General features: G+C 35.9%; 1 protein-coding gene across 3 annotated transcripts in view; it reads left to right on the top strand.

The window, feature by feature from the left end:
* The window catches only part of LOC145681653 (uncharacterized), a 264,695-nt gene that overhangs the window by 205,220 nt on the left and 37,578 nt on the right, over positions 1-21,897 (top strand). For all 3 annotated transcript variants that reach the window (XM_081753274.1, XM_081753277.1, XM_081753273.1), the window contains exon 5: positions 985-1,138. In XM_081753274.1, the coding sequence (XP_081609400.1) occupies positions 985-1,138 (154 nt within the window). The remainder of the gene's footprint in view (positions 1-984; positions 1,139-21,897) is intronic.

The following is a 21,897-nucleotide window of genomic DNA, read 5'->3' as shown; positions in this document are numbered from 1 at the left end:
AATTGTATTCTGACCCAGAGAACCTTAATTTGAATCCAGACTAATCCGATCTGCTTCACATGTTTCAAATTCAGTGTTAATATACTCAAAGTAATAAGCATGATTTTGTAAAGAACGGATGATATGTTGCAGTAATGGGGAATTCAAGTAGGCCCGTGAATGAAGTCAAAGATTAGAAACGTATTAACGTTTCAACGTAATCAGTGCATTTTCTTCCGTCTCACATGCAGCATAAAGGGTGAACCTGAAATATGTGCACAAACTTTGGGAGATGATTCGTGGCGTCAAAAGAGGAAAATCGTTATTTGAGAATTCTCGAATTCCGCGTCGTGTAAAAGTGACAGGCGTTTCAACTTGGAATGGAAAATCGAATCATGGCAATCGGAACGACTGAGAAAGATGCTATAGTGCTTCGGGAGATGGTTCGTGACATTAAAAGAAGACAAAAAAATCCTCTAGCATGTTGTTGAATTCCGCGTCGTGTACGATTGACAGGGATCAACACTTCAATTCTGACAATAAAAAAGGAATAGAAAAAGGTACTTTCTGAAAACTTTAGATGAAATATCACAATGCCGTAGTGGTCTTTCACTTTTTGCATTGGAACTCTTTTTTATACTTTAAACTTAGTTGTATAATCTCCTCTTCAAAATTGAGTAGTGGACCAACTTAACGATCCGTAAATAAACAGAGGATTATCCTAGATAATGCTGTGCAAGATGCCCTCATCCAGGAATCAATAGAACAAAAGTTAGACAAAGTTTATGAAGTCATAATTATATTACAATTATTGAAACAGTTGTCATGCTTTAAGTAATATGTAAATAAATAATGATTAGAAAATAGATATGTAGGTTTAGTTAAGGAACTAATTAAGACAAAATAAGGATGTGTGTTTTCTCTTTCTTTTCTCTTGTTTTGTTGGATACTTCTTTTGCGAAACAATGCAATTTTGAAGAATTATTTGTTTATCTTTCGTTACAGGAAAGTACTAAATGCTTTATGCCATGGTGTGCTGCACACGTCGCACAATTTATTATATTAGAAATAAGTTCCATCTGGTATATTGTCATTTTATCAACGACAGGGCGGTATGGTGTCGCGGCAGGAATGGTTCTTGTTGCAATTTTTCTTCTAAGTAAGACACTTCCTTACTATGTTTTTCATTTATACCTATGCTATATTAAGTTTTTTGGGAAATAACACAGGAGATTCTAGTTAAGTAACACAATATTTATGCCAAACTACTCCAATGAAATGACACTATTATGAACATCCATCTCCAAACATAAATTTCTTATCGTTACATATAAGTATCATATGGTTCATTGAAATTTGAGATTCACGGAAATCACTCAGTTAACTGCTGTATTTGACTGTAGGCTTACAGTCAACGAAGCCTTGATGATTCACAGAAAATTAAGATTTTTAACAAACCAACTGAATATTTCAAGTTTTATGCCAACTCATTTAAGTTATCTCCAATACGTAAAATGCCAAACATCTTCTCCACTGACTCTTCTTAATCCAGGAAACGCTAACAAAAATATCCCTTTGTTTGCCTCTTAACATTATTAAATAAAAATGTTAAAATTTTTAAAATAATTTAATAATGCGAATCGTATTAGAATGAATCACTGTTTCAAATTGGTATGTTTTTTCAACCAACAGCCGTAGATTAAATATTAGGATACAGTTCTGAGCAATACGTTTTGTTCGAAACTTTCATAATAGCTCAATATGCTTTCCTTTTCTTGAAGACGTATAGTCACTCTATAGGCAAACTCACTGAAGCGAGAATATTCCATCATAATCCGAGGAGCGTATTTTATGTTGTCTTTTACGTAAAAAATTATTATCTTTAAACGTTTTGTACTATCACTGAATGATATGAGCAGGAAGGTTTAGTACAACTTGCTGACCAAACAATTGGCTCCGTATTCGTCAACAAATCACACACACTATAAAAAAGTAAACCTAGAACCAGTGTTTCTTTCAAAAAAGCAATAGAGGGGAGCACATATAGTATTTTCAAGGTACATACCAATTTTACACTGTAGTACTGTATTTATTATTAAATTATAGACTTATTAATATGTTATTTTTCGCAAGCAGTGCTTCCCAATAACATGTCTGGAAGAAACAGCGATAGGTGCAACCAGAAATGTAATTCAATGCAACAATAGTAGATAGTTAATATTGCGAGTTCAAAATTGTTCCTTTTTGCATCCACATATCCGCATGATTAATATATGTTGCTTTAAGCGTATGTCACTTCACACTGTTCACTGAGAAAAAATTTAGAACTGAATACAGTCTGTTTACAACAGAATATCTTTCATGAAGGAACCTATCGTTCTGAAATTCCCCGTCTGTACATTTCACTTTGAACAGTTATTTTTTGCCGAAAAGATTTCGCAAACGTATTTTCTCTTCTTACGCAAAAGATTTAGACATGAAATATTATATATATATATAATATTAACTCTTCTATTCACTGTTTAATTTTCCTCCTTTTTCTCTTATACTCATGTTCTAATACTTTTAATGTTCGTATTATTTCTTCTTTCTTTAAACGTGTCACATAATGGCCGCAAGCTAGAGCATGTAGCCCATCTAGTAATAAATATCTTTTATCATACTAAGAGCTGAATGTTAGTCCGTTTTCTTATACTCGAAATACATTATGCTTTAAACTTTCATTTGTATTCTGCATTTTGTATAAATCCGTATCTTCTAAGACACGATCCTCATAATCCTTGAAAGATATTTCAGATCCAACAATACTAGACTTTATTTCGTTTGCTTTTCTTATCTGATCTAATTTATTATTATTATCTCTGTCTCTTTTTCCTTAATAACATATATTTTTCTTATAAGACGTACAAACTTGCATATTACAATAAATTAACGCTCATATGTCCATTTTCTAACACTTCCTTACTAATCTGTTTCAACACATTCGTTATTTTCTTTGTAATCAGATAATGAGTCTTTGTATTCATTATTTTCTTTGTATCTAAATGCCCATAGATGTCGTTCATATTCTCATATAAATTATTTGTTTCTAGTTGTACTGCCACATAATCATTATCACTCATTAATAATTAACTTGATTTCCATATTTTTCTTTAACACATTATAATAGAAAACGTAGAGACATACTTTACACATATATCAACGATTGACATTCCAACATAGATAGGCTTGTTAAAGGTGACTTTTATTTTATTCGTATGAAGAGCAGCTGTATTTTCGGGAAGTGTTGCTCTATCTCTAAGGTAGTGTTCGCAGTTAATTTTTCCACTAAATTTTTGTTATGTACAAGTCCCATATCTACTATCTTTCTTATATTCTCCATATCCTTATGGAAAACAGCATTACTTGCTAGTTTGTAGAAATCTATTTCAACTTCATGTCTTACTTCTGATCGAATTTCTGTATTTAAATCACTATATTTCTTTAACCATGATGATTGTTTGAATGGTAATATTTTCTGAATTTTGTTAAGCTTAAAACCTTGTAATACATAGAATTTTAGATTTTAATAATGCAATATACAACTCTCTTTGTCGTAAAATGCTGTTAATAATTTTGGAAGTATATTATTATTTATGTAATTTTCTGAACCTAATAGCAAGTTTAAATGATTCTGATGGCGTTCGTTTGAATATTCTAAATATTTGTTTCAGGTTTTCAAGTTGAATAACTTACAGATCAATACATGGTGATTATAATCCTCGTCACTTGTTCTCTCTTTTGTTAATGTATTTTTAAATTTTTATCTTGATAATGAAACAGATTCGTGTAATTTTTCTGGTGAATCAACATAATCACATTTATAAATATTTTTCGTTTTACTAGATCAAGTACATTATTAGAAAAGAACTTCAATGTTTCCCTAAATTGATCTCGTTGTATTTTTTTGACAATACTGCTAAACTCTTTGATAGGTACCTAAAAGAGACAGTAAACCTTAATATAATTGTTCTTTCTTTCTTTCTTTCTTTCTTTTATCTTTATAACTTACTGTCTTTGACAATGTAATATAGTTCTCTTCTACAATATGCATTATATCTATTTTTTAATGTTCCTCTTCCTAAACTCTTATGAATAAGTGCGTATCATATCCAGATAAATAATGAATGAAGATTATAACAAAACTTGTGTATCTATGTCTTAACTTACAATAAGAATGAGCAGTATCCCTAAGTTGATTGTTAAATTATCATGTTTAGCAACTTGTATATACATGACTATATTACTTAAAGCTTTTTTTTGTAATTCTGTCTTATGTTTATCAAGTAAATCTTTTATAGGTTTTTCTTTTGTTAGTATTGATAATTCATCATTATCAACGTGTGCTGAAATGTAAAAAGAGTTCCTTATTAACAGTTATAAAAATTGGAAAAAGAAAGAGCAGTAATAAATAACAAGTAGAAATGCAAGAACAATCTATAATAGATGCTATTGAGAAATTAGGTAATCTGATTAAAGAAGTAATAACAAAACCACACTCTAATAACAGAACTTGTTCCAGTTCTAAATAGGAGTGGGCAAGTAAGTTCAAACATTTTAGAAACATTTTAAAAATTTAAAAATAAATTGAAGGAATAATAAAGTCAGATACTGCGTTTCAAATTTATGATCAAGGTGATAGAAGAGTTGCGTCTAGTAGAGTTTTAAAATACAAAATAATTGCTAAACCTGTTTGTGAGACTAAGATTAAACCAAGCCTACCTCCAACTCCTAAATCTAAAAAGTCGCGAAAGAGAAAAGATAAAACAAGCTGCGATGATATGTTGTAAATGTACTGATAGATATAAAACATTGCTTTCTTTTTTGTATATTGGATACGGAGTGTCAATGGTAGCGTGAAATCTTCTCCTGTTTTGTACGTTGTATTAGAAGTACACCTTTTGTGGACAGATAATTACTATAACTCTCCTACTTTAATTCATCAAGGTAAAGGCTTGTAAAGTGAGAGTATGACGTGCTTGATTTGGTTTTGAACCGTGAGTGTTGGCGGGAAGTTTAATTGGGACATGTCGCTACTAAGTGAATATAGACTCTTTATGAGACTAAGTAAGACAATACTTGCTTAATTGATTAATTTTTTTTTGTACGCACAGGCATGGCCCATGCATAGCGGCTAAATATATCTATTATTGTTAAAATATACATGTACCCATCATTATATTTTTGCAGACATTGCATATCGTTTAAATCAGCGTGCCACTGATCTTCAATGTTAAACACTTGATAGGAATTATGTGGAAATTGTTTTCGTGCAGGCTTGTGCAGTGTATATGTCGGTAGTTCTTTTATCCATTGTTTCACACGGTGTAATGGTGCTGATTTCTTGACGGGTTTCCATAATGCCGATGCACTTGAAAATGAAGCAGGATGTGTGGTGTTATAGTAAACGGCAGCCAGCTTTTTCATATTTTATAGTCATGCCATTTACGTTTACGTGTTGGCTCCTTCTCCTCCTCCTCATCTTCGACTTTTTCTTTCCCAGTTGTTATCTTACGAATATATGTTATACGATGAGGGTTAGCAATATACTCTAAGGGTTATTAGATTTTGCTATTAGTATAGCAAATGGTTCCCAACCGGTTGTTGGAATATTCTTCTTACATCTAACAAATTCCGATATTAAATTTACAACATTAGCACATGGAATTAATTGATTATAAATATTAACATTACTATTATAATCCCATTGAATTTTCGGATTCTGTTCTAATTTACGTAATAAAGTCTTGATTTACAAAAGTAAGATTCGTGGAGTTTAGATATTATTTCCTCATCCTCTACCTCTCCCTCCTCCTCTTTCTCTCTTTTAACCGTCTCAACATTAGCTGATAATGTTGTAGCTCTGTAAGATGTGTAAATATGTTTGCGGTACCTATTTAAAACGTACACATTTTTCTTCAACACTCATACTCTTATTATTTAAAATATTTCTCATTTCGTCATCTAGATTAGATATTGTCTGATAGTGATACAATTTTTCTGGTGCAATTAAAACCATTTTTTGGCATGTTGCATATTTATCTAAATAAAGCAGACAATAAACGACCTACAATGGGTGCAAGGAATGCAGTGAGAAAACCACGTTTTTGTACAATAATACGTTTTTTCCTATTGTCTCAATGATGGACCTTTTTTCACTAAACATATAAGATCTTTTTCATACCTTTTTAATCTATTTTTCTCTTTTTTATTTAACGGGACGTTTCTCTGCAATACATTATATGAACATTCGCAAATGGACAGGATTAAATCGGGATCTGCATTCTGTAATGTCGCTTTACGTACTTTAGGTTTCGACCTAGCTAAAAGATGCAGTAAATGTGGACTTTCTTTACTAATCATTTTTACCTCTTATTATAGTAAAATTGGTTATTAAATTATATACACTCTTGAGAATATTGTTTTACCGGTACATAAACATAATTGTAAGAATCTGTGTGGAAAATATTTGTTCGAACACGATGTTCATCGGGGGTATTCTGTTTTAAGTCGAAAAGTAAGTAACCATGAGGATCTCAAGTTGCGTCTTGGTAGGTTTGCTCCATAAATTTTGTGTTACCTGGATACAATTGACATGCTAGATAATTTACTTGAGCCTGATCACGTAGATTCTTAAAGCATACTAAATTATGACTATTTAACGATATATCACGCATACCTCTGGCTTGATGAAAAATATTTTGAGTTACAAAAATGGAACACAAATTTCTGTGGTGGCTACCTTTAGTAAAAAATTCTACAATCTGATTATTACTCTCACGCATTAAATCCAGAATTATAATTAGATGCAGACCTTCCTCTGCTGAATGTGCATCTACTTTTGGCAGTCCTTCTTTAAATGTGCAACCTCAGGAGAGAGTTTCATACAGAGTTGCCACTCTCCATAACGCCATAATATATTTTTCATTATACAGCATAGTGTTTTAAAAACTGTTATGCAAAATATTTACCACAACCGTTGGACACGACTATAATACAAGTAAATTGGTGTTGAAACTCCACATTCTAATACATCAAAAAAGTAAGAATATAATAAAATATTATTATTACGATTCAATAATATGAATACTTCTGGTGCAATTTGTTCAGATGATTAGATTAGTAGTATTGGTAGTAGTAGTAGTAGTAGTAAATTCTGGAATTGTAGCAGTAGTAGTACGCTATTTCAAACAAATTTGAGCATAGATTGTTACATGGTTACATAATTGGGAGCATGTAAATGTCACTGCTGAATGCATACCACTAAAAATGGAGTTTTCTCCATGTATAAGCAGTAAAAACTACCTGAGCATTACTATTGTTATCCGACAAGAGAATAACACACTGACGAATACCTTTAAGGGTATCTTGCAGTAATACCTCATAATTATCACCAATGGAAAATTGTGTAGGCAATGAAGAATCTGTAATAGTTAGCGGTCAGCCAATGGACAAAGGATAATGCGTCCCAATAATCTTGCCGGCTGGCTTATTAAAGCGCTTCAATTACTTTCATAAATGATCTTAGATGTTCGCAAGATACCTAAATAATAATGAAAAAATGCAAAGAGAAAAGACCCTATTGTGACAAAATTTGCAATGCATAAGAAACCATTGTGAATTTTTACGTTCTTAAATAAAATTCGTATGAAAAGTTGTGAAAATTCTCTCTTCTCAAACATATGCGTATATATTTGCTAGTTTGTGTGTGTGCCCGTGTGTTGCGTCCGCTGCGATTAGATTGGCCTGAACTACTTACATAGACAAAAAGAAAGAAAATGGCTTCGCAGAGCGTTCCAAGGAACATTCTCATTGTTAATTTTAGATATTGTATCATGTGGTTGAATAGGGAGTAGAACGGGGATTTTCGTTTGAAGTAGAACCGAAAAGAGGCTGGCTGGGACTCAAAAAAAAAAAAAAAAAAAAAACAGAGTGTAAAATCGCACCCAGAGCAAACCCACAATTTAAGTGGAAATTTAGTGGGCCCCACCGTTTACTCAACACGTATCAGCGAAAAACCGCCTGGAACGCATTTTATTTGAAAGGGTATGCATAAATACTCTTTATTTATTGCAATTCTGTAGGAGACATTCTGGTTTAATGTTATAAAGAGGAAATTCTGAGTGCATTGTTGTTGAAATGCGGGACATTAGCGCGGAAACATTTCGTATGCTTGAAAAGTTGAAGTTAGCACAGTCCAGGACCTCTTCTCTGAAGAATGGTTCACGTTCGCTTTCAACCCTTATGATCTACCAATGGGAATAATAGTGGAGCTCAAGTTTAACATACTAAAGAAATCTCGTCGTGAGTATACAAACGTGCAAACATAGCCACAATTTGCATACAAAAGAAAGAATATATATTGAATCTTTAATAAACGGCACATTTCATATTTTTTTCATAAATTGTGAGAATTGTTAATTTTTAACTTATTTCATTCCTTGTTTACGTTTGCATGTAATCTATAATTTAAAGTTTCAATAACTTTAATACAAATACTTCGTCGATTTTTTACTCGTGTACAAAACTAATTTTTGGTACGTAATTTGCACTGACATAAAAAAAATATTTATTTAAATATTAATACACGATGATTACATCAATTTTATCGTGTCCCAGTTCTTGATGGAGAGGATGTTTTGATTGTGCGTAGCAAGCTCGTAGTATCCTCCATACAGTAATACAAGAGAGAGGGGGAGAAAGAGGTAAAATGGAATAGATATTTTTTTACGGTGTTCAGACTTTGCATATTATTCGGTTCATTCACGTTAATGGACAAAGCCTCAACAAATTATCTCAAGTTAGTTGTGTATGACTTTTCTTCTGAGACGTTACAAGTCTGTATCCAGTTCCGGAATTTACATGCCTACGTAGTTTCGAACTATACACTGAAATTTGCTTTGATTTCGAAGAGATTCTAATTTCCTCGTTAACTGAAATTTACCGATACATTCATGGGATAGGGCATAATGGGGATAGTAGAGTGGTAGTGAATGTGGTAATTAGCTGAAAATTTTAGTGCTTGGTATATGAAGTTCGAAAGCATGACTGATAGAGCAGGTGATGACTAAAATACGGTTACACAGATCTTCTGCTGTAGTAGGCGGCTCAAAACATGGTAAGTGGGCAGTGATTGTTGAGTGCTAATCATCACGTTTTGCTTCATCAAATTGTGGAGTGTGATGAAATTCTCCCAATAATCGAGAATTTGGTACCCGTGTTTGATCGATAGCAAGATTGATGGGACGATAATAGCTACCAATAGAATCAAGCATATCAAGACTGCATCGTCCTGAGAGGTTGACACAAGAAGTCATTCATCTATTCGTTTTTTCACGAAGCTTTGCAGCTCTTGTAAACAACGCAGACGGCAGTGTGTAAATGTTGCCAACTAACAGACTAAAAAGTGTATAGAAAACCTCGAGCTAACAAATTAAGAAACAAACCGAAGACCGAGAGATTGAAAATGAAATGGCATGGACTTCTGATAGATTACCAAGATACATTTTCTCTCTCCTGAATCTTTGAAGTAGCATATAAATATAGACAAAGAACACTAGGAAGCATGGCTGCCCGCAGCGGGGAAGGGGCAAAGGGGATGTTGCCTCCCTGGGTTTTAAAAGGTTTTTGGAAGTGCATGTCAAGACATACTAATTTGCTTACTTAAATGTTATAACACTTAATATATTCATATTAAATGTTATAGTATCTGGTATTATAGATTATTTACTGTAGTTAATAAGCATACGGGCGTAAATAACTGTTGTTTTACTTGATGTATTATGTGCCCTCATGTATCAAAATATTGTGTATTCACGACTGAGTTTGTGTGTTGGTCTTTTGCCCTCCCCCCCCCCCCCCCCCGTGGAATCAGTATTTTACCTCCTTGAAAAAGTCCTGCGGACGTCCATGCCTGGAAGCCGGACTGGAGAATCTCTTAAATTTTCCCTGTAACTGCAAATCATGGCTAATCGTGGTTGACCATAAATCTTCGTCCTCTGTATATCAGGGAGTTCGCATTAATGGTTCAAAATATTCAATCTATCACTACTAAATTTTATTTAGCCTGCCCATAGCGTCAAGGGATAACATGGAAAATTAGAATCAGAGCTATTGGATCTTACTATGTTCTCTAGTCTTTGTTGTCTTACTATAGTTATTAGCTTGTCTAGCAGATGTACTAAAACATGTGCTCTTTTACCCCCATCCATTTCAAAACTGAGTTTCGGATCACTACGTGACTCTCAAGTAGAGCCAAGAGAACATGTGGATCAAGCAATTGTTCATTTTTTTTTAAAAAAAAGAAAAGATATTATTTATTGAATAGATTACAATTTTAATATCCCTTGAAGATTTTTTCAGATATTTAGTTACTCCTGAGAACGGACAATCATTCTTGCGATTCTTAAATGTTCATGTAACCTTTAACGTACCAAGCCTAACTCGTCAACGTTGTTTACCAAGTTGGGGTCTTCTGCGGACCCCAAGTATTATTTTAATTTCTCAACATAGTATTGCAACTCAAAATTATTATTTTTTGGATGTCTAAAAACATACCTAAGTTAAATGAGCATTGTTGACATCAAATATTATGTTTACTTGAGCAATATTCAGTTTTTCGTACAATTTTATACTTTTGTGTTCGTAAATCTGAAATACAAATTTAACAATGGAGTTTTTACATTTTCAGGTGTGTTTTTATTTTTTGTATTGTTCTTAACGAACGCATCTTTGATATAATTATGTAATAGATAGTATATTCCAAACGGATGCAGTACACACATAAACATCCAGAATAAATTGATTATTATAGTTGCAGGAGTATCACCAAATATCGCCCTCTGGGGTTCCTAGAGGACCCCGCTTGGTATGTTTAGAGTTAAACCCGATCGTTTCTTTTAATCGATATGCGAATTATAACCAGGGGTAAAAGTGGGAGAACGAGGAAGAACGCCATCCCCGACCTCGGAAAAATATGTACGATGTCCCCCAGTTCTTAAGAAATTAAAATGGGCAAGGATAGGCGGGGGAACGGCGTGACGTCATGACGCTTGCTACCGTACCCCTACCTTTTCAGATCCACTTTTACCCCTGATTATAACATACAGAATTAACATCAGACGTTACGCTACTTCGAATCGGTGAAATTGCTTTTATCTTTATTTCTTACTTATCTTTAAAATAATAGGCCTACAACTTTTTATATAGAATGAAAGGCTCTCCAATTATCTGAAGTATAATGCATTTAATATATTAAATAGAAATTTAGCACAAGGGCTCAGTTTTTCCTTTGGGTAACATAATGAACATTTGCATCCCAGTTCTCTGAAACTGACTAGTCTGACTACGATTCTTCACAAAAAAAAAAAAAAAACAAATATAATCAGAAGTGAGCAACACTTGCAATGAGCCAAATGACCATCATTCTTCCATAAGAAAATAGTCCCCAAGAAATTCCACTTGTTCAACCTAAGCAGCAATTATTGTATTTTTAAATCACACTAAGAATATTTTAGTTTCAATTAAAAGCACATCTCTATATGTGGATTGACATCTTACACAAAAATTTAAATTTAACAGGAAAACAGTTACACCCACTGACAAATACGCAGAGCGCGCGCTATATTTGTTGATGGCCATGCAGGCAGGAAGGTTACCAGTGAAGGATTACATGCACGTGCAGAAGCAGAAATATTGCGGGAAACAGACGAAGCATTTTCTCCTGCACCAATCGCTGAATACTCGTGTGCGGAGTGATACAAATTGAGTTACGCGGTTTGTTTTTGAAGAGTGCAAAGGTTTGTGAAAAAGCGAGTAGTGTGGTTTCACTCATTGGTGGCTTGAGGATAGGAAATGTTTGATCTGTTGTAAGAATCAAAATAACGTGATTTCTAATTGACCAGACAGCAGTGAATATTGAAAAAATGAAATGAAATTTTTGAGTTTTACGTCCTACGCTTATGGCCAAAGGAGACGGTGATGATCAGAGATGAATGAAATGGTGAATTGAAGAAAGTGGGAGGAAACGGGAGAATCTCGAGGAAACCCACGCACACGGTGTTTGTCTACCACAAAGTTCAATTGGCAGAAGCAGGGTTTGAACTCGGAACCAGAAGCACCAGAGGTGAACGTTCTACCACTGAGCCACCACAACCCCAGGAGTGAATATTGATGTCTACTATGATAATTAATATTTAAAGTTCAGAATCAGAATCTTAAGCCCAACAGCTCTTACACTTCAATGGTAAATGTGGTGGTGGATTGGACAGCTCAATTCAATATTTCCTTTTATAAATGAGTGCGCTGTAAGTTAGCAAATCATGAATGGTAGTTTCGATTTATTTGGGATACGCACGATATACGTGGCTCCATAGTAGTTTTAAAACGAAGACATTTTGGTATGGAATGACCCTTGCGAGTAAGAACATCCTGGATCTCGTCATTGGTTAGAGAAGGCTCAACAACCATAATAACAACCGAGAGAGCCGGATCTTTCTGAGGTGGTGGCGCATGTTTAAACCCCTGTGAATTAAGTCGACTCATTGTTGGCATGCTTACCAAAATGTTGAAATTGTATGTGTTTGCACAGTGGTAAATAATGTTGAATCATAAAATTTGATTATTTTCCAGTTGCGAGTGCGAAGCAATTGATAGATTGAGAGACGTAGACATTGGAGAAGTTGTTGGTAGGCCACTTTGGCGTTTTCAAATTTAGTATCATAATCTGTAAGTAGTAAAGAAGGAAGAAGAGTTTTAGAGAAATCCTGTAGACTTGCATATTCACTATCGTCGCCAAGGATCATTGAGTAAACATACTGTTCTGATTCACTAAGAGTATAATGCCGTTTAGGTGGTGGCTGAGATGGAGAAACAGTATATTTTCCGGTTCGTGATCAGGATCTAGGAGTAGTTTTCCTTTGAGAAGCAGATTTTCCATTAGGTCGGTCTCCTTGCCCACCGGCGTGCTGTTGGGAGGCGGATTGGATAAGGTTCCGGTAGTTCCATCTGAGGCCATACATTACAATAGATACAGAAGCCTGTGACTAGAATTATTCTAATGACAATGGTATCAAATATAATGTTCATAAAACGCCCTCGATCGGATAAAACCCCTTTGGATCCTCTCCGTAATACCCCGCCCTAAATGCAGTACTGCTTGATCTGTAGCCACAGAACAATGATAACCAGAATATAGCCTTGGCACCTAGCTGCCTCTCTGGGAAAGATATATCCAACTGTTCTTTTAATAACAGTTTCATTTCCATCCGGGGATAGGCAGGCAATACCTTTTCTGCCAGAGATATTTTGTAGCTTTATTACTCGCTTAATTTGTGAGAATGATTGCAGGTGTGTGGAGTGTGTAGATACTGCGGTCTGGATTATATCGGTCCATGTCTGCAGTGCATTTGTATATAGCGAGAAGATTGTCCAATGGTGGGTAGGCACAGCGTGCTAAAGCTAGAACTTGATTTAGCAGCTAGTAGATAGCTGGGTTTGCCAAATCGATGAGTGTACGGATATTGCATTGGCGTAGATGGTTAAGATGTGAGAAAATATTTGGAAATTGTTCAGAGCGATATATTTTAGCTGTTGGAATATCGAGCGGAAAAGAGTAATCCAGACGTAATGTATGACGTTCAAGAGTTTTAAGAGCTCGTAGAGGTCGGGGTTGCTGAGAAACAGGCGAGATGAACTTATGCCTTTGCTGGGCGTACAAATACTTTATACGTTAGCAAGAGAAGTCCCATATTATGACCCCATGGGTGTCTTTAAAGTTGCGTAATTAGTTCTTACGGCTGCGGATATTAGTTACCAGGTGCTTTGGATTTGGCTTCCAGGATTTGGCTTCCAAAAGTTACATTCAGATATTTAACAAACTTACCGTAATATAACTTCCGAAAGGTTAAGTGTAATACACGGCCTATGAGGCGAGTACATTGAGTTTTATTTATAAACCATACATTCTTGCAATTTAAGGGACAAAACCACAACATTTTTACGTTATTTTTTCTACAGAGCCCACTATAGTATACGTACATTATTAACTTTTTATTCAGTAAGTTTAAACTGAATAAAAAGTTCAAACTTACTATAAGATATAATAAATATATATCAGTATATACTGTATTTTAGCTTGTAGGTATACATGAAACATTATAATTTGCAAGTATTTGACGAAAGTATATCCAAATGCAATGAAAATAATTACATACAGTATATGTTTTAATAACATTTGTTAATTGAAAAACAATTACGAAAAGGTACTGCACTGCACTGCACTGAAGTACGATCTAATACAAAGACCATTTGGGAACATTGAGAGAACAGTTTCATGATTGGATTTCAAACCTGATGTCGGAAGTAGCAAACCCATAACCTTATTGATTTCAATAACCTGTTTCTCGATAGTGTGTTTTGTATGATGGATCAGTCAAGATAATTTTTACAGACTCGAGCTTCGCATTAGTGTACACGATATTGTCAACTATTGTAAATTCAAATATAATTCCATATGTGTTTTATATCAGGACTATTTCCAATCCTTTTCGCAAGACTAGTCAACCCTGGTAATCCCCCCTTAACTATTTTCTGCACCAAGGTTTAAACACGACTGTTCCCAGATAGCTTTTCTGTCCACCATCGATATGGTGGACCATTTTCGTTCTTTCCCAATCCCAATCAACTTTTCTTTTTGTGTGAAAAAGAATTTGCAGGGAGAACAGCGGCCTCCATTTAAGTATTTCAAAAAATAATGGGAAAGGCCAAATTCGACAAAAGAGTACAAACGATTCAGAGGAAACTATGCATGCAGATACTAGATTTAAAAATAAGAAATACGTATTTTTCGTTTCTGCGGGAAAACGGAATGAAAGAGCCTAAGCCCTTCCCGGAATACTTTCAAAAATCCTTGAGACTTCCAAAAGAACATGACCAATTTGCAGAAAAAGGCGTATAAATATATTAGAGAGAAAATGGAGGAATACGTCATTTTTCTTTTGTGTGAGGAAATGGTTGCAGGGGGAGGAACGGTCTCTACTCAAACATCTTCAAAAATAATGACAAAGGCCAAAATCGAAAAAGGGCACAAGCGATTCCAAGGAAACTACACATGCAGGTACTAGACTTAAATGTAAGGAACGCGTGTTGTTTCGTTTCTGCGGAAAACAGTTTGAAGGGGCCTAAACCTATCCCGAAATATTTTCAAAAAAGCTTGAAATCTCAAAAAGAACATGAGCAGTTTGCAGAAAAGGCGTATACACATATAGATAGAAAATTATGGAATATGGGTTTTTCCTTTTATGTGAAAAACGGTTGCAGGAGAAACAACATCCCCATTTAACCCTCGAGAACTTGCTTCGATTGCACCTATAAGTATTCTTTGATTCTGTTTAGTGACTTTGAGCACACTTCCCCTCACCCCCATCTAATCCTTAGCTAGACTGTATTGTTCCAACACACCTCGCTTTTGGCGTTAGTTGGTGCCCAGTGCTTTGTTTGCTTTGTCAACTGGGATTTAGGCTTATTGCGGTCACTTCTTCCGCGCGCCAGTGCTCACGTATTTGAGTTTTTATCTTAATATTTTTCTTTCAAATTTGATTATTCATATTTTTTGGAGATATACTGTAAATATAACATATACAATTAACTTCGTATTTTGAGTTAGTGTTCTAGTTATGCTTTGAAGGAAATATGGATTCTAAAGAACAAGAAAAGATTGAAAAATTGCTTCTGAGTGTAGAGAAAGAGGAATTTGCCAATAAGATACTACGACATGAACAGAGGGCGTGCTAGACGTTTTTATTTGACTGTAGTGAGGAAGATAATGGAATAGTAAGTGATGTTGAACTATCAGGGAGTGAAGATATACTCGAGGAAAGCGATGATGATACTGAAACAGAGGGATCTGGTGAGTTAGAAATTGAAGACAGTGATGTACCTGACGTTATTGAACCGCAAAGTGTAAATATTGAACAAGAGCCGCCATTTATAATAGGTAAAGACAAAACTTCAAAGTGGTTTGTGAATTCTATTTCTAAAAGAGGTCGTATAATGAAACGTAATGTAGTAAACCCAACACATGTATCAGGGGCTATAAGAGACGCTAAGAATGTTCAGAAACCCTTGGATGTTTGGCAATTGTTTTTTTCCGGATGGTACTCTAGAAGAAATTGTCACAAACACTAATTTGTGGATTGAGTAACAGCAGGTAAATTATAATCGTCCACGTGATGCTTTAGAAATTAACATTACTGAACTGAAAGCAGTAATTTTACTCAGTGACGACGCCAGAGGGGGCAAGGGGGCGAGCTCCCTCTAAGAGCTACTTCTGCCCCCCTGACTGCCACCTAGAGTGCCCCGAACACTCTTACAATCTTTAAACATTCTACATGTAGTATTTTATATCAGTATCATAACCAATCTCATTGTCTAATTGTAGTCTACTTTTCTTGCATTTACTATGAGGCAGATTAGTCCTCAAGCTTTCTTCTTTGAACGTCTGCATATGCACGCATATTTCTGTTTTCTAATTTAGTGCCTTTTGAGGTAAATTTTAGTTATACTTCTTTCTTATGATTTTTAATTATTGTGTCTAGCGAACAATACTAGATTTGGTAGATTTTTGTTTTCTTCTCATTGGATCAACATTGATTGGAAACAAAAGGAAAGTAAAGCCAATTACGTAACTTGCTTGTATTTATCTAGGTTTCAAATTGGAATTAAATTGATTCCGAATAAAACGTATTGTCAGAGTACTGATCATTAGTTAGTAATTGGTTTATACTTTTGCTCCCTCACTTATTTTGTTTCAAAGTACTGACGTGACGTCTACCATATTGACTGGGAACTGCTGAAAAATTCGTACCCCAACCCAGAAGGAGTGCACATGGAATTGTGAAGTTTTACTTCTTCTACACTTCCCCGAGAGTCAATATACTACCTTGTGCAGTGCTCCAGTTTTTGCAGAAAAGTTAAAAAATTTGAAAATTTCCTCGCACAACTGTTCGTAGCACTACCCCTATCAGATCTAAAATGGCGTCATTTCAAGTGTTATTTTAAAATAGTTTGGGAAATAAGTACACGTAATAGTTTAACGGAGCTAAATCTGAGGAATAAGAATGATTATCTACACATTGAAATCCTAGATTATGCAGTGTCAGTTGTGTTCGCAGGGGCTTGATGGACAGGTGTGTTCTCCTGAAAGAACAGAATTCCTTTCTTTTCATTTTCCGCGCCGTTGAACTTCGAATTTTTCTTTCAATTTTGTATGTTATGTAGAGATTCTGGATTAAATATCTGACCATTACAGAGGTAGTCTATGAGTACGACTCCATACTTATCCCAGAAAATGTTGCAAACAGTTTCTAAAGCACACGGGGCGATGGAGAAATGAGTGCTACTACTCCATTGGTTGTTGTTTCGTTTAAGGATCCTAGTGGTACAACCATATTTCATCTTAGGTTTCTATTCGTGAGCGAAATTGATCAGCATTACGGTCAAATTGGGAGAAGACTTATCTTAATGCCGTCACTCTTTTATCCTCCTGACACATTTTTTGGGAACACATTATGCCGAGAACTTGCGCATACACAAGTCATTCTGAATTATGCTACCGACGAGTACCAAAGAAATGCCCAGAACCTCTGACACAAGTTTTGCTGAGAAGGTAAAAACTGAGAAAGCGGGGTGCAGCCAGACCTCAGACTATAATAACTATATTGTGAGTTTACTATACACTTTAAAAACTATATATAAATAATAGCTTAAATTATTTTTGTCACTCAAAAACTGGGGTGGCCTAGGTGGCCTAGGCCCTCCGGCCCTGGGCTATAACCGCTACTGGCTGAAATGCTACTATTGTCAAGAATAATGTCACAAATTGCATCCATGATTTCGGAACGAGTCATTGGTTTTAATCATCATGAATGTAAAGTATAATTTGTTGAGAAATCGCCAAGTTTATACTAAGCCACTCACTTCTTCACCACTGTATATAACGGAGGAGAGTCCCGTGGTGTTTCACTGATTTCCTAATTAATTTACTTCGGTGACTTTCGCTCGTAGAACAAAAATGTTATAACAGTTAGGATCTGGATGTTCGTGAAATTATCTGTTTGGGCACACATAATCACTTCAGAAACCTGAGAAACAACAAGAATTTCATTATTAATATGAACATTTGCATTGTACACACAGAGATATGTTTTTCTAAACTACAGTGTCATTTTTCTACCTAGTACCTACACTTCTTCTGGATTGGACTATGACATTTTCAGCAGCTATGTATATCTGGGGTAGGGTAACCGAAGAATCTTGCAAATCGTGATACAAACATGCAATTTGGTGATGTGGTAGACCAGTACCTAAGGATAAAATTTTGATGTAGACCCCACACATCAAACCGTTTATTTGCCCCTGTGACGTCATCATACAACATGGCCGCCCGGACATTACAGAAACACCGTTTCTCACAGTAAAGTCTTATAAAACGGTGATTACAAACGATTCACATCAAATTTTGAATTCCTGTTACTCATATTTACTAATAAATGGTACATTTTTTGTCACTGAATGCTGTAATTAGTATTATACAGGGTGAAACAAAAGTCCGTTGAAATCGGCCAACTGCAGAAATAAAGAAAGATACAGAGAAAAATTGTTGGAAATATATCATCTTCAATTTAATATGTTGCAACCTTTAAAACTGGGCGGACTCTGTGCTGTACAGTCACCCACAAAAGTACCTGGACCTCAAGCAATGGAAGTATAGTAGTCAAAAATCCAGGTATATATCTGAGCGACCGTAGAATGTTGTGTACCCAAATGTTAAATGTAAATGTAATTGAGATTATCTATTGCAACGGACATTTGTTGCACCAATATACGTAACATATGTATTTGTTTTGTTTATTGCCTGTTCACTATGTACCAATACACACTATTCTAAAATAATGGTTTCCCTTGCTTTACAGGTTTAGAAGACATAAACTAGTTTCTTGAAGTCATCCCATTATCAATCATCACCATGTCCAAGAAAAGGAAATGTGAAATCATAAATGTTACGGATGATTTCCGTACAGGTGTTAACGCGTCTCGTGATGTAGACTGGGCATTGTGCGTGCTGTGTCAGCAAAATTCCAGTGAAAGTTTGGTGTGTCCTGCGAGAAGCACTTGTACAGACAAAGGAACAGGATATAAATCCTTGTGCAGGGATCTGAACTAATTTCAAGAAGAGGTTGGACTTCCAACAAAAGTTCAAATTCATCTTACTGATGATGGTTCAGGAATGGAAGAGACCTTTCGCAACAAAGAAGCGAAGTTCCATAAAACATGCCGTAAAAAATATGATAAAACCAAACTAGCCAGAGCTAGTGCTGTTAAACGTAAGCACAAGGGGGGGGGGGAAATGAGCAAGGAGGTCCGTCTACTCGCTCATCATTGCATGTTGGTGACGTGAAAGACAAGTGTTTTTTTGTGACAATGTATCAGCTGATGAAGATTTAAGTAATGCTCACGCTTTACAAGTGAGCAATAGTGTTCGTGAAGCAGCTGGGACGCTTTGCGACACAAAGGTATTGGCAAAGTTGAGCAGTGGTGATATGGTGGAAACGGAAGCAAAATATCACCGAAAGTGCTTGGTCCAATTATATAATCGGGTGCTCCAAGCAAAAGCGAAAATGAAATGTCCAGAAGATACTAACTCTAAACTTACTTATGGTGTTGTGTTATCCGAAGTGATTACATTCATTCAAGAAACTTTGCAGTGCAGTGAATCTTCACCAGTATTTAAGCTGTCAGAACTTGCTTGCCTTGTAACTCGACGTATGACAGAATTAGGAGTTAGAGGTGCTGATTGAAAGAAATTATTCTAGCCCACGTACCTGACAAAAGCGGGGGAGGGATGTGTTTTTAGTGAGTGAGGGAGACGTTGCAGAATGGATTTACGGTGCTTGCTTACAGAATACAGAAGTTGATGGAATGTGTTTGGCTAGGGCTGCATCCATTGTGCGGAAGCACATGTTTAAAGCTTTCCCACAATTCAATGGGCATTTTACCACAGCTTGTCAGGAGCAATCAGTTCCACAATCACTAGTAACACTTGTACAGATGATTCTTGAAGGTCCTAGTATTGCAGATGAAGAAACTGTTCATGTGCGCCGTGCTGCGCTGTCAGTGTCTCAGTCACTCCGGTTTAACGCAGTGAGACGAGAAAGAAGGCAAGGACAGGGAAATGTACGCCATCCACTATCTAGCGAGACTCCCCTGCCCTGTACATTGGATTAATGATCCATTCAAAAACGCGCAACAGAGGGATCATAGATAGACTGAGTAAAGTAGGTGTGAATGTATCATATGATCGAGTTCGGGAGGTATCGGCAACCATGACCAATGCACTGTGTGAACAAATTTGAAACTAAGAAGAGAGAACATCAAGATAACCTTCAAGCAGGCGTTTGTACTTGTGCTACCATAGACAATATCGAGCACAACCCGTCGCCAGCAACCTCTACGCAAGCATTTCACGGCACAGGGGTATCTATGATTTAGACGTCTTATCCTCACAGCGATACTGGGGTTGTTATTAACAAGTGGTCCCGCAAATGCAAAAGTGACTTGCCTACATGGTTCACAAATGTTCCTCAGATGTCAATGCTGAAATCATATGTGCCTTTTCTACCGTTAATAGTGTTGAATTACCGCTACAGGAAGATATTTTATCAAATATGTGGTTTAAAGCAATCGAGGTTATTGATACAGAGAACGGCAGTATTTCCAAATAACATATTACCTGGGCAGCTTTCCATTCCCAGCAACTTCGTCGTAAGATTCAACCTACAAGTCGGTGTGTTCTACTACCCTTGTTGCCAGGCTCCATAAACTCGCCTGCCATGATTCGTCATTGCTTTGACATAATCATTCAGACTGTGTCATCACTTAATCCTTCCCAGGTTCCCGTGGATACATGTCATCAACCCGTTTTTGCTATAGCGAAGCAAGTTCAGTGGTCCCAGCCTCTTCAGTATGGGGAAAACAAGATGGTAGTTTGATGGGTCCACTTTATATTGAAATGGCAACCTTAGAAATGGTGGTTAACTGGTTGATTTAGAGTGGGTGGACTAATCTTCTAGTGGAAGCAGGCGTAACCACTGCTGGAAAAGCAGATAATTGCTTACATGGATTCCACGTGAAGCGAGCGAGATATGCTCACGAAGTGACATCTGCAGCCCTGTACATAATGCTAAAGAAAGCATACTCAGAGAGTGCATCGCCTGAATGTCCACAAAGAATTGAAGAGTGGGTTAAAATTAGACAGAATGAATCCGTTCAGTTTAAATACTGGTACACAGTATTGGAACTTGAAATGCTTTTCTTTAGGCTCTTACACAGCTCGCGTTCTGCAGATTTTGAACTCTACATCAGTTCTCTATCAGTAGACCACACGCACTACGCACGTTGGATGCCAATATTTGTTAAGTCATTACAGGAGCTCAGTTGCAGACATCCTACCATTTATGAAGAGTCTGTGCGAGGAGGTTTCGTTGGTACTAAGACAAGTCGTCCTTATTCTTGTATGGGTCATGATCAAATGCATGAACAATGCAACGAAGTCATCAAGTCTGAAGGTGGAGCAGTTGGAATAATTTACAATCCTTCAGTACTCTTGAAGTGGATGGTGTCTGGTCCCGTTATTGCCAATCTCATTTCCAATTTTGAAGATGAATATAGATTGTTACTTGATGAAGGTGATTGTCAGACTCATCACGTAGACACTGCGGCTGCCAATAAACGATTTGTAAAAGACGTCTCAATACTAGTGTGTACATTTTCAGAAGACGACAGAAATCCTTTCACGCAAGACGGCACTGACCTTGTAAGCAT

The sequence above is a fragment of the Thermobia domestica genome, chromosome 3 (genome assembly GCF_964235325.1).
Source record: "Thermobia domestica chromosome 3, izTheDome1.hap1.1, whole genome shotgun sequence".
Lineage (NCBI taxonomy): Eukaryota > Metazoa > Arthropoda > Insecta > Zygentoma > Lepismatidae > Thermobia > Thermobia domestica.
The sequence above is the reverse complement of the archived record's forward strand: the minus strand, read 5'-3'. Positions and strand labels throughout refer to the sequence as shown.